The 12434-nt window shown below is 36.6% G+C and overlaps 1 protein-coding gene across 4 annotated transcripts in view; it reads left to right on the top strand.

Annotated features, from left to right (window-relative positions):
- The window catches only part of LOC129418593 (protein unc-13 homolog C), a 237743-nt gene that overhangs the window by 213860 nt on the left and 11449 nt on the right, over nt 1-12434 (top strand). For all 4 annotated transcript variants that reach the window (XM_073853802.1, XM_073853801.1, XM_073853803.1 and 1 more), the window contains 5 exons: nt 651-791; nt 869-992; nt 1167-1226; nt 7991-8071; nt 9389-9536. In XM_073853802.1, coding sequence (XP_073709903.1) covers nt 651-791; nt 869-992; nt 1167-1226; nt 7991-8071; nt 9389-9536 — 554 coding nt within the window. The remainder of the gene's footprint in view (nt 1-650; nt 792-868; nt 993-1166; nt 1227-7990; nt 8072-9388; nt 9537-12434) is intronic.

A 12434-nucleotide genomic window follows, 5' to 3' on the forward strand; every position in this document is an offset into this window, starting at 1 on the left:
TTTTGCCTCAAAATGCATGCAAGTAATGTTTTTAGTAAGGCATGTTTGTTAAAACTAGTTCAACTAAGGCCTAGTCCTGGTTTAAAGGTCCCGTTCTTTCCGTGGTTTTAAAGCTGTGATTGTGTTTACAGTGCACAATAACATGTTTTCCTGTTTAACTTGTAAAAAACGCAGTATTTTTGACACAATATACTTATCTGTATAGCGCTGTTTTTACTGTCCTCAAAACAGGCTGATGTCTTCCTTGTTCTATGAAGTCCCTCCTTCAGAAATTCATATCGAGTTCTGATTGTGTAGTTTGTTTAGTGTGTTGTGATTCAATAGCAGCTTAGCTTGCCGTTAGTGGGCGGAGTCCTGTGGGCGGAGTTTAGTCAAAAAACTGTTCTAGTGACGTCATTAAAGCAGGAAGTAGAGGATTGTAGTCCAAATCGGCCGTTTGCTGTAGGCTTTGAAAAGCGAATTATGTTAAAGAAAATATATCGCCTGGCAGTGAACTTTGAGCTTTATCATTTTTCAGGTATTATTTATGCTATTATAGCAACATTACACACTTACTAGGGTTTAAAAAATGGGATCAGGAGGAGCGTGACCTTTAAGCTAATCCATGTCCAGGAAACCAGCACAAAATGTTTATAATATTTCTTTCTTAGTTTTAAGCCCGTCATCGAGGACTGTGTCAAACAAATGAACCAGGAGCTGAACCAGATGAAAGGAAATGCAGGGAACAAAAGTAACGCAGCTATGGATGCAGAAACTGTCCTGAGACCTCTCATGGATCTGCTGGACAAGAAGTAAGAAAACCACAGTAATCCATCAATAGATCTCCCGTGAGATATCACACTGATCAGCTTCTTTATTTCCTCTCCAGTTTAATATTGTTTGCTAAGATCTGTGAGAAAACGGTCCTCAAGCGAGTTCTGAAGGAGCTGTGGAAAATAGTGCTCAACACCATCGAACGACAGATTGTTCTTCCTCCCCTCTCAGATCAAACAGTGAGTCTCTCTCTCTCTCTCTCTCTCTCTCGATCAAAGCAGCTTACAATGTATTGCATGATATACATTATGTATATCATATAGCACCTTTATTTTTAAGAGTGTAAATAAAAAAATGAAGTATCTGTGAGAGAATCACTGTTAAGTGCTTTGCTTTGTGTTTTTGTTTAACAGCAAGGAGCTCAGATGCTCTTCAGTGCTGCCAAGGATCTGGGCCAGTTATCCAAACTGAAGGTGCGTCTTATAATTGAATCTATGAATAAAGTCACATACAGTACATGACTATAATAGTATTTTAAAATGAAATTTATTTGGACATTTATTTATCAATGTGCTGTGCTGATTTTATCCTTTCAACAACACTTCATAGTGACCTCGTCTGTCAGGCTCCACAGTAGACAATATCAATATCAAACTGAATAAGCTGAAAGCTTTACTGTTTTTATATGTACTGCAGGAGAATGGGATTTAAGAGCAGATCAGAGGAGGTCGATGTGAAACTTTCTTTTGTGTTGCACAGAAAAATCAGGGAGGCAATTTGGAAGGATATTTACTGTATGATGGGAGATTAACTCTTTCCCCACCAGCGTTTTTTTTTTAATGTTGCCAGCCAGCAACAACATTTCACAAATTTTTTACAAAATGTAATGCCTTCAAGAAATATTTTTTCTTCGAAAAAAACACCTAGGAGAAAAACCTCCCGACTTTTTAGCCAGGAGGGAAAAAAGTCCTAGGAGGAAAAAACCTGTGGGAGATATAAATATATATATATATATATATCAATCTGTATATATATATATTGACGTGATATATATATATATATATATATATATATATATATATATATATATATATGGGATGTAAATGGTATGTAAACGGATAAGAAGATTTAACAGGTTTCCTTCGGTGGTCGTTGGTCAGGCATCGGCTGGGCATCACATTGAAGGACGGCCAGTAGATCAGCCGGAACTGGGTCTGTTTGTCTCAATGTCCTCGGGTTTGAGGACGAGACAGGAAGAGAAACAAAATCCTATTAGCGTAGGGGCCGTTCGCATGTAACACAAGTGTCACACAGTGTTGTGTTTTAATATCTGCTCGGTTCCAGACAGGCTAGCTATTGCAGCATTAGTATATTACCCAGACGAGTTATGTGAATGTTTTGTTCCACACAAGCTAACTATTGCGAGATAAGTATAATTTACTAGACAAATTATGTGAATGCTTTGTTAAAGAAAAAAGTCTTAAGTTTAGATTTAAAGTTATCGACATGGTCACGGATAAAGTGATTACATTTTCCGTGACTATTACACAGATTTTTGTGAGATCTGGTTGGTTCTCGATCACTGAGGTCTTGTGGTGCCTTCCCAAAAAGGGAAAAAATCATTATCACATATATTCTCTAGATCTGTTCCACATCTGTGAAATGATCTGCCGGTTGCGACCATCTTTAAGAATCGGCTAAAAAGTCATCTTCACCAACACCTCACTTACTAATTCAGGGCCCTATTTTAACGTTCTAAGCGCATTGTCTAAACGGGCGTGTCCGATGCCACTTTTGGTAATTTAACGACGGGAAAAATGGTTTCTGCGCCGAGTCATGGTCGAAAAGCGTTGGTCCTATTGTTTTTTAATGAGTAATGGGAGTATTTTGGACGTAAAGTGCAATTAACCAATGAGAGTCTCAGCTCTCATCCCCTTTAAAAGTCTGTTGCGCTGGCGCTATGTCTAATCCCTGTTTAGATGACGGACTTTGTAAACTGAAAAACTAAGCGGAGGAAGAAGATCCCCAGTTTAAGATTAATGTTAAATAATTGTGTTGTTTTTCACTTGTATTGAAATTGTTATTTTGTATTAAAACATTTAAAACCTGTTTTCTTTTAGTCATGGAAGTAAAAATAGCAGGCTTTAAATGGCTTTAAATGTATGGCTATCTAATATCATCAAAAAATAATTTACAAGTATGTAAGATAAGGTTTGTACTGCAAAAATACTTTATTTGTAACAAACTGGAGATAAATAATTTACAAACTGCTCTCCGCACCTTTCAGCACTTGGACAGCATCACAAGTTTTTTAAGCATTACTTAAAAATGTTTCTTATCTCAACATATCCACAGGTACAGAGTCATCATATACAATAAATCCGTAATGTAGCATTTAAAAAAAAAAACATTTAAAAACAGATGCATTTGTTTAAAGCAAAGCATTTATTTACTTACCAGGCTACAGGTGAAGCAGCTTTTTGTGTCTTCTAACGTCTCATAATCGATCCTCAATTATGTACAAAAGATTCAATACTAATATTTTACATTCAATCCTTTAATCTTTCATATTTAAAAGTGTTTTTGTGCTGCTGCATATTCGTGTGTGACAAGCAAACCCGCGTTGTCGTCCCGTTTATAGGCGCATATTTCTAACGCGCACATTAAATAACAAAAACACTATTGCGCCATTTACTTTAGACCAGGTTTTTGTTGGTCAATGGCGTAGTCTATTTTAGTTTCCTCAAAATAGCAACGTGCCAACAATGCGCCTGAACACACCTCGTTTTCAGACCAGAACGTCAATGGGCGCAAAAGGGGGCGCAAATGCATTTCCTATTTAAACAACGTGGCGCTAAACGTGAACATTATCATTGCGCTGGGTGAAAACACTGGGCAAAAGACACTTGTGTCGTGCATTGCGCTGCATTGCGCCGGGTGTAAGATAGAGCCCTCAGAGTTTAATATCTTTGTCTATTTTTCTATCTTTATCTTTTCTGTTCTTAAAAAAAGAAGTGGCTATGTATACTGTGTTGATGAGACTAGTTTTCGTGCATGTGATGGCTAAGGCCACACTATTCAGTTTATTTTTGTTTTTCTTTGATAATTGTTTTATTTTGTAGAGTGTTTTGTGTTGGCATTAATTTGTTTTATTTAAAATGATGCTGTGTTTTTATTAGGTTTATTGTGACCCTTAATACTTATAAATTGTTTAATTCTCTTGCTAGAGTGCACGCTAGTAAATGAAGAAAATAATAAGTTGAGATTTGGGTCTTATTTTCATGTTTATTTCATATATTTATTTTTATTTATTTTTGGGTTGTGCCACGGGTCATGACTGCAGCGTGAGTCGGAGGTCGGTAATTTAAAAGGTTTTCTTTTAATTTTTGAGTTGTAGTTTTTCAATAATTTGTATTTCTTTTTATAAATAATTATATTCCTTTATTTTTATTTTCATTTGATAAATTTGCTGTTGATATTTTCTTAGTTTTTGGAATTTTGTGTTCAACCTAATTCCAGAATGGTTTGGTCCGCCAATTAGTGAATGCATAAGCTGCCGATCATTAGGAGATTGTTTGTGAGATCCTGGAAGAGCAATGCACCCAGGGTCTAAGTGTGGCTAGATTTCCCTGTTTCCCGAATTTATGGGAGTCTTTTTGATAAAAGAAAGATAAATAAATTGAAGTCCAAACGACATTGATGATAAGCAGTGGCTCCTGTGGTTTTTTGGGCGAGAATCCTCACAGTGCACTTATGTATTGCTGTTCTTGTGTTGTTCTAATTGCTTCTATTGTTTACCTCATTTGTAAGTCGCGTTGGATGAAAGTGTCTGCTTAATGACTAAATATAAATGTAAATGTACCTTTTAAGCTGCTACAAATGCGTGTTTATCAGAAGCCAAGTTCATTCTCAGTGTTGTTTTCCATCCTCACAAAGGGATGAAGGACAAACAGGCCGCGACAGACAGGACACTTTGTATACGTCAGCTTTAGCAGGTGACGTTCCCTGTGGTTTAGCTCAGCGGGTGAAATAAGAGCAGGTTATTTACTGCAAGATCATGTAGTGCCCATTTTCCTTGAAAATGGTTTCCAGCTTTCCCCTTTATCGCTGTCTTAAAAACCTTCAGTGCGGTCTGGCTAACTGTGAACATCATTACAGTTTCAGTAAAGCAATGCAGGAGACCTGTGATGATCTCTTTCCATCATCTGTCCTGCGGAGGGCTTTGTGTCTGGATGATGAGGATCTGAGCGGTTCTCATAATTTGCATGCACAGTCCAAAAGCATTTTCTCTCTCATTCGATATGCATTAAAACACCTCTGGTCAATTGTATTTTTACTTCAAACTGTCTTATTGTTATTACTTCTGTCCTTTGTACGACAGTAACGTGTGCGTGAAAAAGTTTTGATCTCCAAATCTCATGAGGTGTCTTGCTGACTACACACTGTAGACCAAAATGTATTGCTGAAAATATCGAATGATGAGTTATAAATTCAGGGCGGTTTCACCTCTATAGGGTGTGTTTTTGAGGATTTATTGGTTTGTGGCGCAGTGAAGCAGACTGTATCAACTGACCTGAACAGAGCTTTCGTCTGTGTCCGTACAAATCTTGTCTTAACACTCGATCAATACTTTCCAGTCAAGTTAAAGGTGTGACCACATTTCAAACATGTGACCTGGGAAAATGAAAAGGACACAAATCCGTTCACACACAGAACTTGAACTGATTCGTTAAGGGATTCATTATAAATCACACTGCCTGCTGAGATTATGCGTCTCAAGCTTATTAAACATTGGACATCCATTGACCTTAAATGAAACGGGTTTTATCTTGAATTGTGCTGAGGCTACAAAGTCTTTTTCCTCTGAGAATTGTTTCTTTAGACAGTGATCAATAGTAAAGACCCTGTTTATCCCTGAATGTTGTATATCATTAGTATTGATTGAATATTTTCCACTTCAATACTGTCAGGGTTCCGATGTTAAGAAACGACAACTTACAATAATATACATTACTTTATAATAACAAAAGCAGACTCCTGCAGTCAGATGCTATTTTGCTGCTGATAATGTAGGGTTGTTATAGAAACAGATTTCTCAGGATATTTTTTTAGAGCAAATGATTAATCGTGATTAATCGCATACAAAATAAAAGTTTGTTTTTGCATAATATACGTCTGTGTACTTTGTGTAATTATTATGTATATAATATAATATAATATAATATAATATAATATAATATACAGCTATGGAAAAATGTAATTGTGTTTAAATAAAATGCAAATTTTTGTTTCATTTTGTCAACTACCAACAACATTTTTACCAAATTCTTAATAAAAAATATTTTTTATTTGCATTTATTTACTGAAAATTTAAATAGGGAAAACATGGTCAAAATAACCATAAACATTGCAGTGTTTTCTGATCTTCAATATATACTGCAAGAAAACAAGTTTAAATTCATTTTTTAATAACAAATACTTTTTAGGAAAACTGCTCTCAGTGTTGAAGTGACTTTATGTCTGGAGTGGTCTCTTAATTTTTTTGCAGCTGTATAATATAAAATATATAAATAAATATATACACACATGTAAATGTTTTTTAAATAAATATACATGACTGTATGTGTATTTATATATACATAATAATTACACCCATCACACACACATATATAATACAAACACAAATTTTTATTTTGTATACGATTAATCGTGATTAACTCTTTCCTCTGCCATTGACAAGTTATCTCGTCAATTAAGAGAAAACGCTTCCCTGCCAATGGCGCGATTTTACGGCAATCCATATTTCTACTATTATCCACTAGGTGGCGCTCTTACCCAGCTTATAAAACACTGAAGCATCCACTGATTCAAAAACTGTAAAAATTCTGTGTTTATTTCGATCATTGCTCTGAATTCGATCTGTAATGCAGGGTTCACACCAGCCGCGTTTGAGGCGTCAAATTTACATCTACCGCGTCTAGTTTGCCGCTTGAACATTTTGAGTTTACTCGCTTCATTCACGTGTGAAAGCTGAGCGTGAAATTCTAGTCATCAAGAGATTCAAGTAGAAATTTGCATCATGGAAGGGGCTTCTGCGACTCCGCTCGCTTTCTGTAATCTCGTCCCTACTAGAGCAAGCTCCTGATTGGTTAACACCGCGCGTTTTTCCGCCGAAGTTTGAATTTTTCAACTTTCGCGTTTGCTGCGGCAACGCTCAATTTGCGCCATTCGCACGATCTAGACATGCAAATCCACCGCGCCACCCTAAACGGCTCTTTCGCGCCGCGAGACCTCCAGATGCGTGTCAACATTGAAATCACTCGCGCTTAACGCCTCTACCGCGGCTGGTCTGAATGCAGCATAACAAAAGTCCTTAACAAAAATGCTACTTTTTTTGAAAGCAGAGGGTCTCTTCTTTCATTTGATAATTTATATGTTTATATATTTAAAGAAGAACATTTTCTGGAAGGCATTCAACTTTTGTAAAAATCATTTAAAAATATACTGGCACTGGCTTGGAACCAGTGGCGGCTCGTGACTGTTTATCTGAGGGGCACTAATTCAAAATATGTGTTTTGCGCGTCGAGAGATCCTGTGTGCATCACATGTTTTGTCAAAATAAGTGCCTGCTGCACACACGTAAAAAACGTTTATGATAAAAGAGACGCTCACATTCACAAAATACATGCAAGACACGCACTTAACATTAAACTCTGATTACGCATGACATTATGCGAGTATCTGGCAAACGCAGGCGTCTCTTTTATCATAAACCCTTTAGCAGGCACTTATTTTGACAAGACATGTGATGCACACAGGATATCTCAAAGCGCAGAACACATATTTCGAAAAAAGAAACCACACACATGACGGGCTACATACATGTTGTGACAAACTTTGCATCGAGTGCCCTCGAAAAAGAAGTCACCGGCCGCCAATGCTTGGAACCTTTTTTAACGCTGGCAGGGAAAGAGTTAATCCTTTGGCAACCGTAAAAGAACCTCATATCCTTTGTCTTTTATGTTAAGTGAAGACTGCTATGGTACCCATATAGCCAGTGGTAAAAAATAAAGTATGATGTTTTATTGTTAATGTGTAATTGACTCTTGTGAAATCAGTAAATGTCTTTCTTTTATTGGAGATTCGGTTTAGTAATTTTTTTCTTGGTATTAGAATATGATGGTCATGTGAATAAATACTGTATTTGTTTAAAAAAATCTCTCTCTTTGTCTCTCAGGAACATGTGACTCGAGAGGATGCTCGTAGTCTGAGTCCTCGGCAGTGTGCCGCCATGGATCTAGTGCTGCCCACCATCAAGGTACTGTATCTGGTTTTGTAGCCATATGATAAAGACATTGTCCTACCCTAAGTGTTAGTTTAAGACGGCAGATTTAAAGGAGGGATTTGCAACCCAGTTTTCCACCCCATAACTCCCTTTCCCTTCAGAGACTCATTGAGTCTTCATTGTCTCCAAAGAAACCTCCTCTTGTGAATTAGTCGTAACGCTTGAATCCTGCCCATCAGTGATCTGAACGCTAAATCTCATTTGTGAAGTTACTGAAGCAGAAGCCTTGAATTAAATTCTTCTTGTGATAATGGATGTGTCAGATTATAGAAAGGAAAGATACATGCGCAGGATTATCAGAAAAATATTTTTTATATTCCTTATTGTAGATGTTTTATAAGTAAATAAAAACATGCATGATGGGGCTTTAATGTAACCTGCATCTGAGCTTTATGATTTCATGAATCTTTAACTTAAACAACAAAGGGAACTGGATGCTGAATGTGACTCATCCCAAATGCATGCTGGGAAATTATGAATAATAAAGGAGATATAATGCACCAACAGAAGATCAAAACAGCCAGTTTTATTCATCTAATATCAAATGTATTTTTATCTAATGTGTGTTCCAACAGCACAAACATTAAGCTTAAGAATGAGTTAATGATAAAACATCATGATGTTTTAAAGCTATTGTCTTTCTAATTTACAGTATATACAAAATATCATATTACAGATTTTTGAAGAGTTCAAGTTAGGGATGCATAACGATTACTCGCAAATAATCTTTAGCAGAATAAAAGTTTTTGTTTACATCATATATGTGTGTGTGAACTGTGTATAATAATTATGTATATATAAATATGCACACATGCATGTATAATTTTAAGAAAAAATATATATTTATATATAATATAAATTATACATAAATATAAAAATGTATATACACATGAAAACATTTCTTAAATATATACACGCATTTGTGTGCATTTATCTATACAAAGTTATTATACACAGTTCACACACATATATGATGTAAACAAAAACGTTTTTCTGCTATAGACTAATCGCGATTAATCGTTATGCATTCCTAGCTCAAATACAAAAGCCACTAAGCGGCACCTTCGTCAAAAATTAGATAATGTTAATGACCGAATGCTCTCGGCATGATAATAGGTAATACTTTCACTTTAAATCCGCTTAGTCTTGGCCTCAGCCATTCAGATATACCTTTTCATGTCTTCATGACACAATGTTAAAATGTTATTATCATCGCTGTTGCTGTATTGTTTAGCAAAGCTTTTAGCTTTTTAGATTCAAACTAACTAGTCATCGTGTTTTTCCGCTCAGCAATATTTCCATGCGGGAGGGAACGGCTTGAAGAAAACCTTCTTGGAGAAGAGTCCTGATCTTAAGTCCTTGAAATACGCCCTGAGCCTTTACACGCAACCCACAGATGCCTTGATCAAGAAATATATATGCACCCAACTATCTCAAGGTAAGAGACTCATAGATCTGTCAGACTGGAGCTGGGAAACACGGTATTACTTTTATAGTGCTGTATTATTACTTGCCCACTGGTATTAAAATAAAGTAGTATGCAGTATGTGTGGTAAATCTGTGCACAGTATGTAGATTTTCTGTATATGTGGAAAACCTGCTACAAGTCATCGTGCCAAAATGTGCAGTTTGCTATCAGGGCACGCAGCGTGTGATACTGAATCATTTCCGATCCCCATAGTGAGTCGTTTACATAGATAGAGAGCGTTTTGAAACATCATAGGCTCTTTCGAAGATATATTGGTTTGCCAAAAGTTAATAGGAGACGTTTGAGCAAATCCAAGATTATAATTCTCTGAAGTGGATACACAGCATAATAAAATCACATTAGTGATGCACGGGTTGGGTTTTTTCACGCTTTTATTTAATTATTTGGCGCACCACTGTATCTATTTTTATAACCTGCCCTGCACCCGCGACCATTAAATAGACATATTTGGCATTGTAATGTAAATGAAAACAGGCTTTATTTCAGCTTAAACAGCCATTAGATTACATCACAACTATTTTTGAGAACCAGTCCCAAACATTAGATTTAGCACTTTTCATTTAAAGATGTAAATTCATGACCTTAATTTCTCATCATCTTCCATCTTCATTTTTATTTCTCAGTTTGTTTTGTTGTTGTGACTGCTTGGTGCTTTCGTGACGTGAAGCCAAAGGTTTGGGGATATTACACATGTTGCGTTGCTATGTTACCGAGGTCTTAAGGTGACATTGTAGTAAAAAAAATCTAAAGTTTAGTTTCATGTGCTCACGTGAAACTTTCATGTGCTCACTTGAAACCTTCATGTGCAGAATTTTTTTTACATTTTAGTTTCGCATGCTCACGTGAAACTATCGGGCGCGCACGTCAAACTATCATTTGCGCACGTGAAACTTTAGTGTGCGCAGGTGAAACTTTAGTGTGCGCACGTGAAACTTTAGTGTGCGCACGTGAAACTTTAGTGTGCGCACGTGAAACTTTAGTGTGCGCACGTGAAACTTTAGTGTGCGCACGTGAAACTTTAGTGTGCGCACGTGAAACTTTAGTGTGCGCACGTGAAACTTTAGTGTGCGCACGTGAAACTTTTGCTTTAACGTGCGAACGGGAAATTTTCGTGTGCACACGTGAAACTTTTGCTTTAACGTGCGAACGGGAAATTTTCGTGTGCACACGTGAAACTTTTGCTTTCACGTGCGCACGCGATACTTTCACGTGCGCACGCGATACTTTCACGTGCGCACGCAATAGTATCACGTAAGCACGCGAAACTAAACTTAAAAAAACTAAACACGATAGTTTCATGTGCGCACGCGATAGTTTCATGTGCGCACACGGAAGTTTCACGTGAGCACGCAAAACTAATTTTTGCTCCATGTCCCCTTCGGGGCTCCGTACTATGTAGACCTACATAGACCTATGTATTGTAACCTTATCAACACAACCTAATTAAATTTGAAAATATATATTCCCAAATATTTAATATACGTTACAGGGAATTGCTCGCAACATACATTTTTATTTAGTTTTTAATGACCCACTCCAACCCGCCATGCAAATAAAGCGACAATATCTTTACTCGACCTGCAGGTTACTATTGGGTATATTGTGGGAATTGCACGCAACATGCGTGGGTTTTTTATTTAGTTTTTAGTGACCCGCCCCAACCCACCACGCAAATAAAGTGACAATTTCTTTACCCGACCTGCAGATTACCTGGTTATAAGATGACCCGCGCATCAAATGTTCATCATTGCATATACACTGAAAAAAAATCTCCGCACATGCTTGAATTAAGTTTTCTTAAAATTATTTTTCTTAAAAATGTTGGATCTACGTAATTAAATTTTTTACACCAGTTCAACATCATTGAATCAAGTTTTCTTAAAATGAAATTCGTTTTAATTTGTGTTAATTTCATTTTAAGAAAACCTAATTTAATCATGTGCAACCGATGTCCAGAAGTTTTTTTTTTCAGTGTAGTATACTGTTTCACATGCTATTTAAAAAAAATAGTTAGCAGTATACAGTGTTTAGTGCACAGTATGCAGTCTGTTTCTTTTCCCCAAAGCTCCTGAGGTCAAAATCAATCTGTTTTGATGTGTCCTACACAATATGGTGTATATTTCTGGGTGTATTTCTTTTGAGGTGATGAGCTGTGTTTGCTTTGCTCTTATTTTGTTAATAATTCATCCGAGTTCACATGCGCTGTAATTCATCATTTTAGTTCTGGGGTTTTCTGTCGGGCAAGTGATGGAAAACCAGGGTTCCTTTGGTTCTGAGGGGGAAACCTCTGCTGGTTTACACCATATATTTCAAAGACGTCACACTGGGTCAGGATTACAAAGTTTTTTGAACTTTTCAGAAAAGAAACTGTAATTACAAACCCAGTCTAGAGCACAGCTTCACTGTCTACATGATAATAACTGTGTTTAGTATTCACCATTTATATAAGATATATTTGGAGAGATTGAAACTTTAACTCAGTGCATGTGATTGTGCGTTGTGAACTTTGACCGCTTGAAACAAGCTGTGGAGATTTTCAATTCAGTTCTTATAACTGGAGGGAAATGAACTCATCTATTCTGTTTGTCTCTGAATTCAAAGCTTCACACAGTTCAGATGTAATCATGGCCGCAGCCAGGGTTTGAACATTTGTGAGGTCCAGGGGGTTAAGGGTTAAATGCTATCCCATGAGAAAAAAAGTGCACTAAAATTCACTAAGTACACTTAGTAAATGTACTATTTTTGTAGTATAATATACCAAAAAAGTTATTTTATTTCAATCGGTGGCATGGGAGATCTGTTGTGTATATCTATTTAATTCCTTTCATAAACATCTGCTGCTCGATG

Source organism: Misgurnus anguillicaudatus, chromosome 15 (genome assembly GCF_027580225.2).
Source record: "Misgurnus anguillicaudatus chromosome 15, ASM2758022v2, whole genome shotgun sequence".
NCBI classification, from domain to species: domain Eukaryota; kingdom Metazoa; phylum Chordata; class Actinopteri; order Cypriniformes; family Cobitidae; genus Misgurnus; species Misgurnus anguillicaudatus.